The sequence below is a fragment of the Drosophila montana genome, unplaced genomic scaffold, assembly GCF_035044405.1.
Source record: "Drosophila montana isolate Dmon_TW-CO22-7 unplaced genomic scaffold, ASM3504440v1 contig_3733_1, whole genome shotgun sequence".
NCBI lineage: Eukaryota > Metazoa > Arthropoda > Insecta > Diptera > Drosophilidae > Drosophila > Drosophila montana.
The window spans coordinates 7,971,537-7,990,174 of record NW_026998620.1 but is presented as its reverse complement, the minus strand read 5'-3'; the positions used below and the strand labels follow the sequence as shown (position 1 = coordinate 7,990,174).

Sequence of the window (18,638 nt, the reverse complement as noted above, 5' to 3'; positions counted from 1 at the left end):
TTGGAACTTTAGAAACCGTCAATTTTTGCCATATGGTTATATAGTGTATTTGTGTATTTTTGGCAAAATATATCGACTCTTGTAAGGCAGTCGAAGATATACTTAGTAGTTAGTAGCAAGATGATTGCACAGAATCAAAATTCTTGTATTATTTGATTCTTCATAATGGACTTTGGCTTAAAAGAGAATCTGTTGGAATTTCTATAATTTGTTTAAACCAAGTTGGCCATGGATTTAGTGTTATGTGAGCCCGACCACAAGGCATGGGACTGCCTGAATGTGTTTCAGTTTACATTTGGGAACCGTACGGACAACAACTCGCAAGAGTTTCAAAATTTCAAGCATTTTTTTCTAATATTGCAATAGACAGACATGGCGCGTAGACCTTTAGGTAAGTGTGTTAGTCCTTAAATGATACCATTTTATAATTTTCAAATGTATAGGTCCTGGTCCCGGCGCTTACGGGTTGCCCCCAACCTTGGGGTATGATAAGCACGACACCCGGAAACAGCGAATGCCACAATACTCCTTCGGGGCTCGTACCAACATGATGGGCCCTGATCCGGGACCAGGGCCAGGTGCCTATCAGGTAGATAAACTTACGCGCTATGGCCGAGGAGGGGGTTTCCAATACACCATAGCCCCTATGACAAAAATTATTGGTAAGTTGATCAGAGTAAATAGTGAAACGTCCTTAATTACTCGATTCAATTGCAGACAAAAGAGTTGGTCCCGGTCCCGGCGCACACGAACTACACATTAAGCCATTTTTCAAGGGGGTTACTGCGCCGGCTTACTCATTGGGTAAACGGAATGAATACAGTTTCAAGAAGTATGGACCTGGTCCGAGCGCCTACAAATTCGAAGTCAGTCCCATAAAACCATCCGCTCCAGCCTATAGCATGTGGGTATTATGTTCGGTTGTATTGTTGACCGTGAACTAATTGCATTTGTTTTATATCAGGGGCATCCAAGCGAAATTAAATCGGAAGGCAGATTCGCCTGGCCCGGCGGCATATGCTGCGGGCGATCTGAATCTCAAGCTAAGTCGTGCGCCTCAGTATTCCATGAGGCCGATTTGTAATATGCGTAAAGAGAATGTTGGTCCTGGTCCTAATTATTATGATTTGATGTACTATCGTCCTGGAAGATCGGGGCGCGCCTATTCATTCGGTGTGCACCATTCACCATATGCTCCACCAATGATTGTTAGGTGTGACAATATGTAAATTTGCAATATTAGAAAAATGTCTTAGTAATAAAAAACGAATTTAAAGTACTCAAATATTGTTTTATTAATGTATAATTTATAAGCCCCATTCGGGTTTAGGTTAACTAGCCCGAGGCTTGTTAAACCTCTGGAGACCTCGATTGATTCAATGTACTTTATCGGTTGGTTGTCATACAGTTGCGAATTGACCAGGGAACACACCCAAAAGCAAACCCAATATCTTTAGTATTTGAACTGTTCAACTGTTTTAGGGTAAAAGGGGTGGACTCATCCTTTTCGACTAACTCCTCTTTTTTTTTTGCTGGGCGATCAACTGGTTTCAGTTCACGAATTATTTGTTAACGGTATCGTTAGGACAATCATTTGGAATCGGAAAATAGCAACCCTGGTGCACTCGAAGTCATTTTACTATTTAAGTACATATTTCGAAACAAAGCATGTCTTGTTTTAAAATTCATTTGTTTGTTATATTTTAATCATTATAATTTTATTTTATATCTAAGTATACACTTTTGTGAAAAATTTTTGTGAATGCAACAATACACAGCGAAATTTGTAAATACGTGCAAATCAGTATAACAACTATATCTTGCACAAAGTGCACTTGCTTTTAAAGAAACGAGTAAGTATACGTTTTGATGGAATTTGAAATGTTGACGGCTAGGTATGCGATATTTATAGCATGAATATAATATGCACCATAGCCACAATAGCATATGTACTAATTATGGTCGTCAGCTTAGTGTTAATAATTATGATAGCGCTGCAGAACCTGCTTTCGAAATAGGTGTGTACTAAACAAATATTGTTGACTTTTGATGGTTTATCTATAACATTTTATTTATAGTAGACATGCCATAAACTGCATCCACAATACCGGGCACACAATAGGCGCGCATGAAAAATAAATATATCGAAAAATTATCGAATTACTAGCCATGCTTTCTACAAAAAGGAATTCTATGTTTGATATCTTGTAGATTATTAAATCAAATTGATGTATATGGCATATAAAAGATAATATGTATATAAGTACTGACAAACATTCACTCGTCGCTTTTAAAATAAAGAATATTTTGTGCCCTGTTATTGTTCTGTAAGCTATCAGCTGCTAAATTCAAATTCGATTTTTGTTTGGGGTGTTTCTTGCAGTAAGCCAACTATCAGAGTAATTTTTTTTTTCTAAAACTAATTGTTATGTAGTTTTTTCCCAAAATGTATCTATCAAAAAAGTTTTTAAAATTTAATCAAACTCGAGAGACGGCCGACGGCGGATTTCTCAGGTAAATATAGGCGCTCTCTGTTAACAACAGTTCAGTAAAATGTTAAATGTGTTGCTGTACGAAATACAAGCATTGGGCCCAACTTCACTAGTTTTCAGATGTTGTATTTTTAGTTTTTTTTTTTTTTAAATAAGTTGGCAAAATTGTAACAAAATTCCGGAGTCGCCCCAGTGTAGACTTCAAATGTATTCATTAAGCAGTATTAGAAAGAAATCTGAACTATGCTAGACACCTCTCGCCCAGTACTCGGTTGTAAATAAATTCGATTGTGTAGAGTACGTGAAACAGCAATTACATACATAATTACTAGGAAGCACAACTTCTTGCCGATAGGCGGCCCATGGTATGTACATAAATCCATTCAGGAACTCAGCTGCCTAATTGAAGCAGCCGATGTTTCTAGTATATGAGAATGTGATTTGGGTTGCCAACTGAAATTTGCATATAATCAAATATCGAGCATTTAATCAGAATTAAATGTGGAATTTTTATTCTGATTCACACAGTTCACAATTGGTAATATGTTGAGTCAAGTCGCGGGTGCTGCCAATGCCGGCGGCACCCCGTTAGAGGCTCCGGCGACACCACCGCCAGGAGCAGCAGTAGATATGGAGACTGAAACGTCACCTACAGCTGAATCGCGGCCTTTTTTGGCAAGCGGTGCATCTAGTAATCGTAAAACGGCAGGCGGCGCTGTGGCGTCTAAGAGCTCGGACAATCGGGAGTTTCAGTTCTTTTTCGAGGATGAAGTATTTCGCATCGATCGCAAAGGTCGCGTTCGTTTTGGAGTCGTCACTGGAACAGCCGAATCGTACTCTTCGGATGATGAGGAGGAGGAAGCTAACGAGGTGCTCAGCAAGGGCGAGGTGCGCGTCGCCTTCTATCCGGATGGCAAGGAAATTGTGAGAACTGAAAAATCGGTAAGTATGTTGAGGTTATGTAATTGTCACTGCTGTATTCACATAAACATGTATGTATGTATGAATAGGCATGTGTGTGCAGAACTGTAAATAACTGTTATTTCTGTTTAGACAACTGTTTTGCCTTTTCGGCACATCAGCATTGACACGTGTTGTTTGTCTTCTGTTTTTGTGCGTTATTTCTCCAACTCGAATTCTATTAATGTGAACATATTTCAGATTGGCCTCGTCGACCGCACGCTGATGCCAGGTGATGTGGTGCGACGCCGCCTCCCAGGACAGAAACATATGTCTGGCCAGGCTGGCTATGTGCGTGATGTAAACGTCCGCGCAGACGTCAAAGTACTGGGCACCAAATACGTGATCAGGAATGTGCCCTCGGAGCGCTTGAAGCCGATTTCAGAGTGGTCACGCGATGTGCCCGTATGCTTAGGAAATTGGATTGGCTACACCATCAACGTAGATGAGTCTGCCGTGCTAAAGTGAGTAAGCAGCCGCAAATAGGGTGTGGTTTGCATTAAATAACTTTTTTTTCTTCGGTAGATCAAGCTTTGGCACACTTCTTGAAATCACATCGAACGACTTCCACAAGTTCAGGGATGCTTATGGGCCGAGTGAGCGTGAAGTCTTCAGTCCCAGTGTATACTACCCAAATAATGTGGTTGTTGGACGTTTACCGCCCTTGGATCGCGTCACCAATTTAACCCCGGACATACCTTTACCGACTAATCGCAAGCGACGCTCTATGGTTAGTAGAATCGATTTACTATACATACATAACATTACGTAAATCGAAATCAATTTTTCCATTCCCACCTTTGAAGAAAGTATTACAATTTTGCCACAAAATGTGTTATGCTTTAACGTATGCAACTCCGACTCAAAGATAAGCTGAGTGATCTGTTCGTTAGACTCTAGTCTCTAAGTTTAAAGTTTAAGTTTCTATACGAATACATCCTTATGGTATTAAGTAGAGATGAAAACTATCCTTGTCTACATTGTGACATTTCGTCTTTGTTTTTTAGTATACTGTGGAATCTGTTAAAACTACTGCGATAACTGTAGCTTGGACATTCAAGGCCACGCCGCAGTTTGATAGTGGTAATGAATTGGATCCACTGAAGCAGCCAAAAAGCTGCATAAAGGGCGATGACTTGGCCAATGTTAAGCGCTTGAACATCTACGAATCTTATATGCTCCAAATTCACGATCGATTCTACCTCAAATATTCGAAATGTGATAAACTTATAAAATATTCCGTCTGGGAGCAGGAACAGGGTATGTCAACTTAAATTCATTGGTTGTTTTCATTAACGATAAGCATATTTTCAATCTGTTTTGCAGCCAAGTTATACCAGACCATTTTCCAACGTCAAAAGAGTGAGGAGAGTAAGCAAACGGCACAGAATGAGCTGTCGAAGCAAAACTCGACTGCGGCTGGATTTGAGAACACGCCTTCGCCGTCGGCGCCATCCAGCTCTCGAAGTGCACACATGTTCAAAGTGCGGCGTGTCACTGGTAAACCCAGCAATCAGCGACTGAATCGCTCTCTGGCTGAAAACAACGATGGAAGTAATATGCCAATTAAGACGTCCGCTTCAACTCTCTCAACTGGGAAAAAGACACGGGCAAACAATGATGAGACCTGGGACACTGCGGATGATGAGGGCGATGAAGAGCCACTACAGGAAACTCAGGACGTGATAGAGACAATTGAAATGACAGCCAATAGTCCCGAGACTGAAGGTGGCACGAACTCCTTAAACTCCTTTGCCTCGCAAGCAGCCCGTATTGTTACACGGAATTTCAAACGCAGATCAAGCAAGAAAAAAGTGCGACCTAGCAAAAAAACATCAATGCCAAGAAAGGAAAGCGATCCCAAAGATGGCGATGACATGGTTGTAGAAACTTTGGTTGTGTATAGTTCGTTAACGGTTGTGTGGCAGGATGGATCTGTGGAATCAGGCATACCTTCAACCGATCTATATCCGATACACCATTTGGACAATCATGAGTTCTTCCCAGGAGATTTTGTTAGCAAGGCTAACGATTACAGTACCTCACAGATAGATTACGGGGTCATACAGTCGGTGGATCATGATGAACGCATAGCCAAAGTTAAGTGGTTCAACATCTATGGCAATATGGATAATCCAGTGTAAGTACCTGATTTCAAAATAAACTGCTCATCAGTCACCGAACACCCATTTTTTTAGTCCATCATGTAAGGATGTGGAGGAGCTGAGTGTTTACGATTTGAAAGATCATGCGGACTATCAGTACCGACCAGGCACCATGGTCATTCGAGTGTCTAATTTCACGGGAGAGGACCTTAATTCTACGGCTGGCCAAGTAATTGACAACTTTCCCGATGGTCGTGTGCGTGTATGGTGGGCCAAGGGCCACATCACTATGTGCTATCCGCAGGATCTTTTTGAGATCCATCAGAGCGATACGCAGGATGCGTACGAGTCTGATGATTCGGAGAATTCTTGGGAAACACAGTCGGAGAATAGTCAGACAATGAACATAAGCGCTAGCATCGCATCGATGGATGTAGAAGATCACATTATATCAGGAATCGATCGTGCCAAAGAAGCTATTCAGCGCCTGGAAAAAATTTTTCACGTGCTGCCAGAGCAGCGAAAGGCGGATGTTCTCAAAGATCTGCTGGCTGTATATAATAACTGCCGTTTTCTAGATCGGTTTCTAAAAACTGATTTCTTTCACGAAGATTACTTTACCGGCATTCTGTGCCGCAAGAAAAATTCGCAGTCCCAAAAGCAGACTGTTTCGCCGTCTGCAGCCAAAAGTCAGTCGAATACGCCTCAGGCCGCTGCGGATCCATCTCAGCGTAATGTCGAGGCACAACTCTCTATACCGGATATAGCTTCACCAGTTGTTCGACAAGCAATAAAATTGGAAATGCCTTTGATAGGACAAACAGCTTCAACATCTACGCCAAATAAACGCAAGTCCTCCACTCATGTTGACGAAGTCCAGTGCAAAAAGAATAGCAGCAGCGAAAAGATCAACGTTGAGGATTCCGCAGAGCAGGCCGTGCTTCTAGATAACATCTCATTGTCCGATAGCGAAACACAGCTAACCTACAACGAGCTGATTACTAAGTATCGAAGCGAATATGCGGATATGATCAGAACAGCACGTGTTAGCATTACTAAGGCCTTCGAGAAGCATAAGAGCAGTAAGGTAAGCATTCCAAAATTAATGTACAGATTGAATCGTAAAAATCTTTTAACCTAATTTGTTTTAAAGAATGACTCTGGCGTTCATTCGCGAGGCGAGAACAGCTCAAGCGAAATCACTTCCGGTTGCGATTTAAAGGATAATACCCAAGGCGAGAAAAAACAGTCTATTTTGAGATCGTCTTCCAGTACCAGTATTGAGTTAGTGGCTAATCACGATGCGGACGTCTGTGAGGTTTTCTGTTTTTTGATCAAAGAACAAATGGCCAAGTGCCGCGAGGCGATCGTGGAAACCTTTGGCAGAAACAAAACTGAAGACAAAGATGTGGATGAACACATAAGCGATGTGGATGTGGATGTGGACGACGATGTTGAGATTTCAGATCATGATATCCCGCCAGCATATGAGAAAGAGCAGGATCATGTTATGGAGCAGCCCTTGAATCTCAATGGACTCTCTGAGTCATTGCCCCCGTTAGAAAGCCCAACCGCTTGCTCATCACCCTCGCCTTGGCAGGTTACCCCGTCGAGCAATAATTGTTTTGAAGTAATGCCCAATGCTCCACTTGGTCATTATTTTATTGGAAATATTATACATCCGAACAACAAGGCACACTATCAGCGTGCCGTACAGCGCGAGTATGCTATGCTCCAGGCATCGCTACCTCCAGGCGTTGTTGTCCGTGCCTATGAGGATCGCATGGATCTCATATCTGTCATGATGGTGGGTCCCAAACGCACACCTTACCAAAACGCCCTATTTTTCTTTGACTTCCAAATGGGTTGTGACTATCCCAAGAGTCCGCCCACTTGTCATTACATAAGCTTTTGTACGGAGCGCCTTAATCCTAATTTATATGAAGAGGGCAAGGTTTGTGTCTCGCTGCTAGGCACCTGGTCAGGACGCGATACTGAGGTGTGGTCGCCTCAAAGCACAATGCTGCAGGTGCTGGTCTCTATACAGGGACTCATACTGGTCGATGAGCCCTACTATAATGAGGCCGGCTATGAAAAACAACGTGGTAGGTTAACAAACATAAATTAATTACAGACAAACTTAGATTTATCTCAATACAATCCACCCATTCTTAGGCACTCAGCTGGGCAATGAGAACTCACGCGTCTACAATGAAATGGCAATTATTAAAATTGTCCATTCAACGGTAAAACAATTGCAAAATCCCCCATTCATCTTTCGAAAGGAATTGATTGAGCACTTTAAGGAATTCGGTAGCGAGTTACATGGCCGCATGCAGGCTTGGTCTGAGTATTCGGCCGACGCACAGCGACTCAAAATAACCAGCATTAATGGTTTGTTATATATTTGTTGAAATTGAATGTAATTTTAAATGGAATGTCTCCCACAGACATGCCTAAAGATTATAAAACACCATGCGAGATGCCAGAGTTTCCGTTGTTGCCCTGCAGTCGTGGCTTTTGCATTGCGGTCAAGGGTGTCTTGGAGGCGTTGCAGAACGAATTGACTGCACTGGAAAAGAAGCAGGAAAGTGAGCCGGCTGTTCCTGTTGAGGCTACAGCACCGCGAGCTGCACCCGAGGATGTGTGATTGACGCGAATATTCGCAATGCTCAATGTTTGTCAGCCTTGCCTTCGTTGTGGTGCCTATTATATAAAACACAAGACTATCGCCGCCTGCTCTTGAAATTGAGCCCTTCACAGGGCCTATTTCTTTTATATTTAAGTAATCACAGCTCGAATACTCTCTACCTTATTAACTTGGCTTATCGATCGGCTAACAAACTTTATAACCAAAAAAAAAGAAGATATTTTTCCTAAATTTGTCGCTTATTATTTGTAAAAACTTTTTATTTATTTAGTTAGTCCCTATTTCGTTTTATGTTAACACCAAGTTCATGCGTATACAAACAAATATTGCCTATAAAATATGTAATGTCTATAGAGCTAATAATTCCCAGCATTAGTTTTCTTTCTGTAAATAATCTAGTTGTTCTTCAATTGATTAAACTAGGAATTTTGTGTATATTTCTTTATTGGCAAAAGTTTATCAAACTATTTTTTCAATGTTTTTTTTTTGCCTACATGAACTTTATTTATTTTGTATTTAATTTTGTTGTGCGCTAGGTTAATAGCACTTGGATCTAAGCTGAACCGCAACTAGGAATCCGCATTCCACTTTAAATAATGTAGTTAAAGCAGGCAATTGGTCACACCGCTTCTTTCATATTAAATAAGCTAGGAAATGCAAGATACTATGTGAATAATAAATTACCAATTTTATTTATTAAAATAATCAATCGGATTAAATTTCTAATTTGCTCACTACCCAGTCGACATATTGTCCTACGCGCGTGTAAACACCTGGCCAGCCTTGCAGGCCGCAGGGCTTGGGGCCATATGATGTGACGCCGGCCACAAAGAAAACTTCCTGCATGCCGACATGGGTAGGAACCATTAGTGGCCCGCCGGAATCACCTTGACAGGTGTCAATATTTATCTTGCCGCCAGCGCATAACTGTGAACTGTTTAGATGCATCTGGTAGGCGCGATATTTATCCTGGCAACTTTTAAGAGTCCACACATCAACAGTGATTTTGAGCTTCACATTGCTAGGCTTACCGTCCTCGGTAACACCCCATCCTGCCACGTCCATGGCGTAGCCCTCAAAATCGTTATTGCGCACATCGTCGCCAACCGGCAGGCAAATGGGCTTCACATATTCCGTAAAGCGAACCGCTTGCTTGAGACGCAGCAGTCCAATGTCGTGCATCTGGTCAATGGAGTTTGGCACATATAGCTCATGCAAAATACGCTTTTCAATCTCAATGTCCAAGTGCATGGGTGCACAAGTGCGTTGCTTATTGCCCACCTCGGTCACGCAGTCCGGAGCAGTGCTTATGTCCCATTCACCCAGACGCACACTATACAACTGCCAGTTATACATTTGCAGCTGGCTGCTATTCAAGCAGTGACCGGCCGTCAGAACGTAGCGTGAGTTGATCAATGTTCCGCCGCAGTTAAAATCGAGCTCATCATTGGCTGCCAGTTTAAAAGATACATAAATCAACCATATGGTAGGCAGATAAGTGGCTGCAACTTACGCTTTTTATACTGCAGGAGCGCCATCCAGGGAAACTCGAACAGCTGCGTTTTAGTGCCGCCAATAATCCGATTCGAAAATAAAATACCACAAGTGCCTATGCTTGGTAGCACATTGCTCGGGTCGGGCTCGCCACCAGAACGATTTTCGACCGGTGTTCCAGTGGCAGTGTCTGCGCTCTGCATGCGCCGTTTGCTGTCCGGGCAGCACACCAGAATACGCTGCACCAAACCGCTTTGACGGGTATTATCCAGGCCGCATTGGCTATCGGAGAGTAGTTGACGCTGTTCTGGCGTCGACTGGCTTATGTTGAGTATCTCGTAGAGAAATGGACAGTTTCGTATATGTATGCATAATCCATGCTCCTTGGTGCCTTTGGTCTCGCAGCTGCCATAACTAAATTGCGCAGTGGCGGCAGCTAACGGAGATCAGCATTCAGATTAAATCAATATCAATTAGCATTGCACTATTACAACAACCGGTAGAACCGGTTGAAGGTCAGAGGAGACTCAAGCTCGACTAACAAGGTAGCACAATTCCAGACAAATGATGTAACAAAAAAAGCCGCACATCTTACCAGCAGTGCCAATGACGCCCAATGCGCCCAGCAATATCAGCTGTAGTTTCATTGCCGCCAACATGACCAGATAACGTCCGACAGATTTTCTTGACTTGATCGTCGCGAGCTTCGCGTTGAGACTAAACTCGCTTTCATATTGACGACTAGTTGATAGCTTGCAGGCGGATGCTGCCCGTTATCTTCGCCAATAAATCGGCCAGATGTCAGGGGTGATCGATTGTTGAGCAGCTTGTACGGCTGGGTACATTGCAGTGCCAACCCATTAAGACCCCGCACGGAATTCATTGCACTTGGAGGCCTGGTCTGAAAGCTCATTGAGCTCATTCCAGATAAATGATGTACAACAAAAAGTCGTCTAATGCGTCCAGTAATATCAGCTGGAGCTTCATTGCCGCCAAGTTAACCAGATAACGTCCGAGAGATTTGCCTGAATTGCTCGTCGCAAGCTTCGCGTTGAGAATAACCTCGCTTCGCCAATGATTGGCTAGATGTCCGAATGATCGATTGTTGAACAGCTTCTCCGGCTGGGTACATTGCATTGCCCAGCGACCCACCCATTAAGAGTCCACACAACTGAACAAGTCTGTTTCCATTCTGTGCTTTACTCGGAATTCGTTGCACTTGCATATGAAGCCAACTTATAATCAAATGATTAACGCTAACGCCAAGAACAAAAATATTAATGTGATTTGGCATTGTTTAACCGGTTGTTGTTTTTATGATTATAAAAGTATGTTTATGGGTATGAGGGTATGTTTGCGCTTATAACGTTAATATGCAAACAGAGCTGGAAACGAAACTAAATCTTGTTGCTGTTGTTGGCATAGTTGTAGACCTGCTGGAAACCTTCACCATCATCTCCCTCGCCATCGTCCGAATCATCTGAGTCGAATGTATTATCGGGTATATCATACAAGCGTATAATCGGCTTGTTGGGATCCTTCATGATCAGATATTTGCCATCCTTTTGTTTCATCACCAAATCAATAATACACCGCAATATGCCCCAGGCGTTATCCATGCTCAGATTGATCTGCGTGGCAAACTCGTGCGGCTTAAACTGCTGCGTGCCCAGAATAACGTGACGCGAATGATCACGTGGATTAATACGCGATACATAGCCCAGTTTTAGCTGATCAGAACCAGCCAGCACAGCTTGTACCGTCCATTTGGCCAGTTTGCAAGCATTGTTTCTCAGCTCGTTGGCCAACACGGCGCCGCGTTGCGTATCCAGCTTCTGGCGCCACTCAACGCCGTTGGCCAGCTTCGAATCCCATTCGTTCAATGCTTTGATGGACAAGAACTGCGGTTCTCCACTGGGCGTTTGCAGCACACCATCATGTTCGCAACGCGCCACCAGAACCTGCCAAAGATTTCTAATTAGTTAGAAGTAACACAAATAAGGGATGTGCTTACAATATCGCTGCCCAGTTCCCATTTCTTGTAGCGATAGCCAACACTGGCCACCTGTATGTCTTCGTCTTCGCTAATGAAGGGATTGGTTTCCTCAAACTTGTATTTGGCCTCCTGGTCGCCCGTTTTGAGCACTTGCTGGCTAAAGTTATGATTTATGAAGGTGGCCTCAATGGCCAGATTGCGAGGCGAGTTGCACGAGCTGTCGTCGTCCGTGGGCGGTTCAACGCTAGTCTCATTCACAGTTAGCAAATCGAATTCCGTATGATCGCGCTTGTCCATGAAGATTTTCTCGCCTGTCGATAAAATTAAAGCATGGCTAGTGGATTCACTTTGGTTTTATGCAATAGATCCCTTACCAACTTTTTCGATGACAATATCCCACGAGTAGTTGGAGCGTGTCGAGCACATAATAGTAGCCAGAATGGCATCCGTGGCAAACACGTTACCAATCGTCTTGGACAGACGACGTATGACCGGATCATCAGTGGTGGTCACAGTGTGCACAATGCGATCAATCTTCTGCAGCGGCTTCTCGTTCTTCACATTGATGCGGTCGTATGTCTTATCATAGTACTCCAGGGTGCCGCAAGTGGTAATATCCTCTCCATCCTTGATGTTCGGCAGCGACAGCTTAATGAGACGCGGGAAGTCCATCTCTTCAATGGATGCCCAGTCGGCCCGCACAGCCACCGAAGATTCACGCATCTTTGGTGGCGGACCACGGTTACCAAATCGCTTGCCCATGCCGCGTCGCGGATCGCGTGCCTTAACATTCTTACTGCTCAGTGTGGTCATGCCATGACCGTGCGTATTGAGCCCACCGCGTGCATTGCGGCCGCGTCCTGAACGCGAATTACGCATGTTGCGGAAGCGTCCACGTTGATGCGGTGGCTTCTGGACGCGTGCCGTATCCACCAGATGGAACGTTGTCTCGTCCTCTTCATGGTAATAGGCATATTGGTTGCCGGTGCCAAAGGTAGAAGCATATTTATCTAGAAACAAAAGTTTAATCTCCAATTTGTTGCCACGACACACACACAAACAAAGCGCAGACATGCGAACATAACCTCACTTTGTGCATATGCTAAATAAAACTTTGGCTTTAACTTACTTTGATACTTCTTGTCATTGTTAGAGGTGCTTGTCCAGTCGCAGATCTTACCCAGACGATCGTTCTTGCTGAATGGCTGGTAAGGCACATCCTTAAACGTGTCTGGTAGCTCGCATGGTCCCCAGCCCTTTTCGTTGAACTGGACGGTCGGTTTCTCGAATGTCGGAAACTGCGCCGCCGTGTTTATAGTTTCGCTCATTTCACGCCTGTTGCTAGTTTATCTTTTTTATTTAAAAATGCTTCGCGATTGAAAGCTCAAAACAATTATTCTGCCAGTGTGGAAAAAAAACTATATGACGAGCTCGCGAATTTGGTGCGAAGGAGAGAGCGACAGTCGGCGATAGCTCTTAGAGATGTGCGATAAATACAAAGCAGTAACGGTTACTTCGCAAAAGTATTAGAAAGGAACTAGTTACAGCTGCGACAGCATATTAAATCGTGATTCACTATTTACGTTATTATCTATTACATTAAAATGTTATATTTTCGGTTAAGTCCAAAATACACAACATAAGAAATCACATTTTTGTACATGTTTATTAATTTTTTTGTACTTGGATTAACAAAGAAGAATTAAATAAATATGAAACCCGTTATTATAATTTACTTTAACTAATATGGTGATTTATAATGCTGAATAACGAAACTATAATCGCGTCAAAATGTAGTTATACAAACATCTAACATTTTTGAACAAAAGTCCTTGCTCCGCTATAATTTCAGCACTGCTCTACTATCAGCATTATCAATATATTTTTTTACTAGATATGCCAATTTGCAAGTCAGCCCCTTAAGCATGCTGACACTTCAATTCTGTGAAGCATTATAAAAGCATCCAGGACCTAAGGCCAAGTCAACAGTCCTAATACAAATGTGGAAGGAGCAGCAATCCGTTAACGACTGGCCCACTGCAGAGCAACTGGCTAGCTTCTGGTGGCACTTGAAAGGTGAGCTTGGATTCAGGACTCTTCTGTACTACCAATCAAAAAAATGTCGTTGCTCGATTGAAAATCTATTGGATGAGAGAAACATGACGACTACCACTTTGGTATGGAACAATGCGTCGAATGCACCATATCTAAGGTTGAAGCAGAATGTTGATATTCTAGGATTGGTTTGCTTGGACTCTGATTTATTTGAACCCGTATTGATTGCGCTTAGTACAATGCTGAACCATATGAGGGAGGTGCCCCTGCTGCTGCAGATATGCACTAAGGATCCGGATCAAAAAAGTATAGTTGAGCTAGGCCGACAGATTCTTAAGCGTTGCCAGGATCTGCTAATGCCGAATGTTCTGTTGCTATTGAATGATTTCTTCACTTCTTCACCTGGTATGATTTATGCGTATCAAATGTTTCCCACATTCCGGATGCTGTCGCAGGTCTACCATGCCGGCTTGAAGCTATATCCCTACAAACTGGCTAACCTACACGGCCAGGTGATAAGGACACGGGCAGATTTATCGCAGCCCTATTTACTTGTTTACAAAGATCGCAACGGAAAATTAATAACTAACGGTGTGCTCTGGCATTTTATGGAGGGGTTTGCGAGTTACTTGAACGCCACTCTTGAGTTGAGTTATGATACCGATTCAAGCCATTCTGTGCGAGGCAGCTACTTTAGGTTATTGCCTCAAATCCAAAATGGAACAACTGACGTTACCACCAGCCTTTTCCCCCTCACCTTTTCTTTGAGTAGCAACCTCAATATTTTCAGCTCCCCAGTTATCATCAACAGCTGGTGCACTATGTTGCCAGTGGAGCGTGTGGTCAGTCCGCGTGAGGCTATGACCGGAGTGTTGGAGTCGCCCTGGATGTGGGTTTATCTAGGTATCGTCTATTGCTTGATTCGCCACCTATATGAGCGCCGTATGCCTGGAAGGCCGATCTTGATATTGCTTCCTTCTTTGATTCGGCTCACTCTGCTCTGCACCGTGGTGGCACAACTATCTGCACTGTTTATTCGTCCGCAGAAACTTCGAATGATTTCCAATTTGGAGCAGTTAAATGCATCCGGATTAAAGATAATCGGACTCCGTGGTGAATTCAATCAGTATCCTGACGAAATGAGAATCAAGTACGCATCATCTTTCATATCTTTTGAAAACTACACACAATTTATGTATCAACGTAATAGTTTTAATTCTTCATTTGGTTATACAATTTATGAAATTAAGTGGAACAATATTGCGGAGTTGCAAAAGTTCTTTAAGCGACCAATCTTTCGCTACTCTACAAATCTTTGTGTTCGACAAGTTTCCCTTAATTCTGTTATTCTTCAAGAAAACTTTTTATACCGCAATCAACTAGATTTATATATACTTTGGTTGCGGCAAAGCGGCATCCTTGGGTTTTATGTAAACAAACATTTTTTTGATATGCTAAACGCGGGTTATTTCAAGCTGCAGGACTTAAGCACCCAAGTTGACGTAAAACCCCTAAAATTCGCTGAGATGGACTTTATCGTGGTCTTATATGGATATGCAATGGCCATTTCCCTATTGATTTTTGTATTTGAGTTGCTTGTGTATTATACTAATGTTTGTCTGCATATTTTGTAAAAGTCATTATTAAAAGCAAGAACATAAATTGGTATTATTAAAAGTATAAATAATCATTTTAATAAACTAATGCTTATTTATAATAATCTATTTAAACATTTTAATTCATATTTCTTATAATATTTATTTAATACATTTTAAAATTTAATTGTTGATTAAACTCATTTATTGCTTACTTAGATATAATGTTGTTTCACTATTGTGAGTCTAATACTACTAGAATGATCCTTGATAAGCTCCTTTCAGCCATTGCTTGCTTTAACACAGAGCACGTTAAGTTTTTGTATTATATATAAAGTGTCACGATTTTTGGTTAAATCCATCCTTTCTTGTTAGGGGATGGGATCAAAGATTTGGTAGGTGAAGTTTTGTGTTTAAATAAATTTTCAAGGTTTTTTATGAAAATTCATTTTAGATGTGTTTCATACTTTTCGCTTACTCTTTGTTTATGTTTTAATCGACTGGAAATCTACTTTCAAAGCTTTACATAACAAGAAAGAAGGGCTATCTTCGGCACTCCGAAGATTTAATACCCTTGCTGACGCCACCTTTTCATAATGCTCATTGTGCTTTGCCCGTATCTAAGAAGCACAGGGAAAATAGTTAATGACGAGCATGGTTAAGATATCTTGAAAAACAAAAAAGTTTTCCATACAACAACTTAATTTTCGACCCATCGTTCCTATAGCAGCTATATAATAAAGTGGTGCAATGTTGATAGAATTTTGCATATATATGAGGAGTATAGTAAAACTAATAAATGCCGAGATTTATCAAAATATCTTGAAAAACCGAAAAGTTTTCCATACAACAACTTAATTTTTGACCGATCGTTCCTATGGCAGCTATATGATATAGTAGTCCGATGTTGATTGGATTTTGCATACATGGGGGAGGCATATTAAAACTAATAAATGCCAAGTTTGGTCAAGATATCTTGAAAAACATATTTTCCATTCAACAACTTAATTTTCGACCGATTGTTCTTATTGCAGCTAAATGATATAGTAGTCCGATCTTAATAGGATTTTGCATATATATGGGGAGCATAATAAAACTAATAAATGCCGAGTTTGGTCAAGATATCTAAATAAACAAAAAGTTGTTCATACAACAACCAACTTTTCGAACGATCGTTCCTATGGAAGCTATATGATAGTTTCATAAAGATAGCTTTAAAACTGAGAGACTAGTTCGCATAGAAACAGATAGACGGACAGACGTACATGGCTAAATCGGCTCGGCTATTGATACTTATTAAGAATATATATACTTTATGGGGTCGGAGATGTCTCCTTCTATGCGTTACACATTTCACGACAAAATTATAATACCCTCTGCAAGGCTATAAAAATCTAATCTAATGAATCGAATCTAGGAATACTCGCTAGTATCTACCTTAAAGCTGAGTTTTGCTTATTTTAAGGGGAAAATGAGAAACTATTCCGACATATGGTATATATTATATACGATTTATGGTATATATATATAACCGAAAAATGTATGGTTAGCGGTTCCATAATCCATAATAATCATCCCGTAAATTTGAACTGTTTACCAAAACAAGGACCGTACTTTGCTATAACCACCATTCATAGAACATATATAGATATATATATTGAGTGTTATAAATACTTATCAAGATATGAAGATATTGACTTTTTATGGGACATGCTTATTTGCAAGTCAGCCCCTTAAGCATGCTGACACTTCAATTCTGTAGAGCCTTATAAAAGCATCCAGGACCTAAAGCCAAGTCAACAGTCGTAAGAGAAATGTGGAAGGAGCAGCAATCCGTAAACGACTGGCCCAGTGCAAAGCAACTGGCAAGCTTCTGGTTGCATTTGAAAGGTGAGCTTGGATTCAGGACTCTTCTGTACTACCAATCAAAAAAATGTCGTTGCTCGATTGAAAATCTATTGGATGAGAGAAACATGACGACTACCACTTTGGTATGGAACAATGCATCGAATGTACCATATCTAAGGTTGAAGCAGAATGTTGATATTCTAGGATTGGCTTGCTTGGACTCTGATTTATTTGAACCCGTATTGATTGCGCTTAGTACAATGCTGAACCATATGAGGGAGGTGCCCCTGCTGCTGCAGATATGCACTAAGGATCCGGATAAAACAAGTATACTGGAATTAGGCCCCCAGATTCTTAAGCGTTGCCAGGATCTGCTAATGCCGAATGTTCTGTTGCTATTGAGTGATTTCTTCACCTCTTCACCTGGTATGATTTATGCGTATCAAATGTTTCCCACATTCCGGCTGCTGTCGCAGGTATACCATGCCGGCTTGCAGCTATATCCCTACAAACTGGCCAACCTACACGGCCAGGTAATTAGGACACGGACAGATCTAACGCAGCCCTATTTACTTGTGCACAAGGATCGAAATGGAAAATTAATAACTACCGGAGTGCTCTGGCGTTTTATGGAGGGGTTTGCGAGTTACTTGAACGCCACTCTTGAGTTGAGTTATGATTCCCTTTTGAGCCAGTCTGCGTGGGACAGCTACTTTAAATTACTGCCGTATATCCAAAATGGAACAACTGACGTTACCACCAGCCTTTTCCCCCTCATCTATTCTTTGAGTAACAACCTCAATATTTTCAGCTCCCCAGTTATCATCAACAGCTGGTGCACCATGTTGCCAGTGGAGCGTGTGGTCAGTCCGCGTGAGGCTATGACCGGAGTGTTGGAGTCGCCCTGGATGTGGGCTTATCTAGGTATCGTCTATTGCTTGATTCGCCACCTATATGAACGCCGTATGCCTGGAAGGCCGATCTTGATATTACTCCCTACATTGATTCAACTGACTCTCCTCTGCACCGTGGTGGCGCAACTATCTGCGATGTTTATTCGTCCGCAGAAACTTCGAATGATTTCCAATTGGGAACAGTTGAACGCATCCGGATTAAAGATTATCGGACTACGCGGTGAATTCAATCAGTATCCTGACGAAATGAGAATCAAGTACGCATCAGCTTTCATATCCTTGGAAAACCATACACAATTTGAATCGCAACGCAATAGTCTAAACCCTTCGTTTGGTTACACAATTTTCGCATTAAAGTGGAACAATATTGCGGAGTTGCAAAAGTTCTTTAAGCGACCAATCTTTCGCTACTCTACCAAGCTCTGTGTTCGACAAGTTTCACCTAATTCTGTTATTTTTCGAGAAAACTTTTTATACCGCGATCAACTGGACTTATATATACTTTGGTTGCGGCAAAGCGGCATCCTTA

The 18,638-nt window shown here is 41.9% G+C and overlaps 5 protein-coding genes across 6 annotated transcripts; 3 read left to right on the top strand and 2 right to left on the bottom strand.

The window, feature by feature from the left end:
• Positions 1 to 232: 232 nt before the first annotated feature.
• LOC135436919 (ciliary microtubule associated protein 1A-like) lies at positions 233 to 1,278 on the top strand. Its single transcript, XM_064694691.1, has 4 exons — positions 233 to 391; positions 444 to 662; positions 718 to 904; positions 965 to 1,278. Exons 1-4 carry the CDS (start codon positions 373 to 375, stop codon positions 1,227 to 1,229), a joined length of 690 nt encoding a protein of 229 aa, XP_064550761.1. The 5' UTR covers positions 233 to 372; the 3' UTR covers positions 1,230 to 1,278.
• Positions 1,279 to 1,702: 424 nt separating this feature from the next.
• On the top strand, positions 1,703 to 8,912 carry LOC135436942 ((E3-independent) E2 ubiquitin-conjugating enzyme UBE2O). Of its 2 annotated transcripts, none has more exons than XM_064694718.1 (10): positions 1,703 to 1,853; positions 3,021 to 3,434; positions 3,654 to 3,916; positions 3,978 to 4,182; positions 4,460 to 4,712; positions 4,779 to 5,592; positions 5,651 to 6,644; positions 6,711 to 7,662; positions 7,733 to 7,951; positions 8,008 to 8,912. In XM_064694718.1, the coding sequence occupies exons 2-10, from the start codon at positions 3,036 to 3,038 to the stop codon at positions 8,205 to 8,207; spliced, it is 4,299 nt and encodes a 1,432-aa protein (XP_064550788.1). In that variant the 5' UTR covers positions 1,703 to 1,853; positions 3,021 to 3,035; the 3' UTR covers positions 8,208 to 8,912. The 2 variants fall into 2 exon arrangements, with proteins under 2 accessions (XP_064550788.1, XP_064550787.1); XM_064694717.1 differs by lacking the exon at positions 1,703 to 1,853 and adding an exon at positions 2,649 to 2,857.
• Positions 8,877 to 10,442, bottom strand: LOC135436944 (spaetzle-processing enzyme-like). Its single transcript, XM_064694721.1, has 3 exons — positions 10,297 to 10,442; positions 9,721 to 10,137; positions 8,877 to 9,658 (listed from the first exon to the last, which is right to left on the bottom strand). The coding sequence occupies exons 1-3, from the start codon at positions 10,358 to 10,360 to the stop codon at positions 8,922 to 8,924; spliced, it is 1,218 nt and encodes a 405-aa protein (XP_064550791.1). The 5' UTR covers positions 10,361 to 10,442; the 3' UTR covers positions 8,877 to 8,921.
• Positions 10,443 to 10,881: 439 nt separating this feature from the next.
• Positions 10,882 to 13,143, bottom strand: eIF3d1 (eukaryotic translation initiation factor 3 subunit d1). The gene is made up of 4 exons (XM_064694719.1): positions 12,827 to 13,143; positions 12,072 to 12,707; positions 11,716 to 12,008; positions 10,882 to 11,662 (listed from the first exon to the last, which is right to left on the bottom strand). Exons 1-4 carry the CDS (start codon positions 13,023 to 13,025, stop codon positions 11,099 to 11,101), a joined length of 1,692 nt encoding a protein of 563 aa, XP_064550789.1. The 5' UTR covers positions 13,026 to 13,143; the 3' UTR covers positions 10,882 to 11,098.
• Positions 13,144 to 13,697: 554 nt separating this feature from the next.
• Positions 13,698 to 15,386, top strand: LOC135437091 (uncharacterized). The gene has a single exon (XM_064694929.1). The coding sequence runs from the start codon at positions 13,698 to 13,700 to the stop codon at positions 15,384 to 15,386; it is 1,689 nt and encodes a 562-aa protein (XP_064550999.1).
• The last annotated feature ends 3,252 nt before the right edge of the window (positions 15,387 to 18,638 follow it).

Coding starts and splice junctions, on each gene's coding strand:
- LOC135436919 (XM_064694691.1), top strand. Junction 663..717: donor CCCTATGACAAAAATTATTG/GTAAGTTGATCA, acceptor ATTCAATTGCAG/ACAAAAGAGTTGGTCCCGGT. Junction 905..964: donor TCCGCTCCAGCCTATAGCAT/GTGGGTATTATG, acceptor GTTTTATATCAG/GGGCATCCAAGCGAAATTAA.
- LOC135436942 (XM_064694717.1), top strand. Junction 5,593..5,650: donor GGCAATATGGATAATCCAGT/GTAAGTACCTGA, acceptor CCATTTTTTTAG/TCCATCATGTAAGGATGTGG. Junction 7,952..8,007: donor CAAAATAACCAGCATTAATG/GTTTGTTATATA, acceptor TGTCTCCCACAG/ACATGCCTAAAGATTATAAA.
- LOC135436944 (XM_064694721.1), bottom strand. CDS start 10,360: ATGTTGGCGGCAATGAAACTACAGCTGATATTGCTGGGCGCATTGGGC. Junction 10,138..10,296: donor GGGCGTCATTGGCACTGCTG/GTAAGATGTGCG, acceptor GATCTCCGTTAG/CTGCCGCCACTGCGCAATTT. Junction 9,659..9,720: donor GCTCCTGCAGTATAAAAAGC/GTAAGTTGCAGC, acceptor TTAAACTGGCAG/CCAATGATGAGCTCGATTTT.
- eIF3d1 (XM_064694719.1), bottom strand. CDS start 13,025: ATGAGCGAAACTATAAACACGGCGGCGCAGTTTCCGACATTCGAGAAA. Junction 12,708..12,826: donor CAATGACAAGAAGTATCAAA/GTAAGTTAAAGC, acceptor TTTTGTTTCTAG/ATAAATATGCTTCTACCTTT. Junction 11,663..11,715: donor GGGAACTGGGCAGCGATATT/GTAAGCACATCC, acceptor AATCTTTGGCAG/GTTCTGGTGGCGCGTTGCGA.
- LOC135437091 (XM_064694929.1), top strand. CDS start 13,698: ATGTGGAAGGAGCAGCAATCCGTTAACGACTGGCCCACTGCAGAGCAA.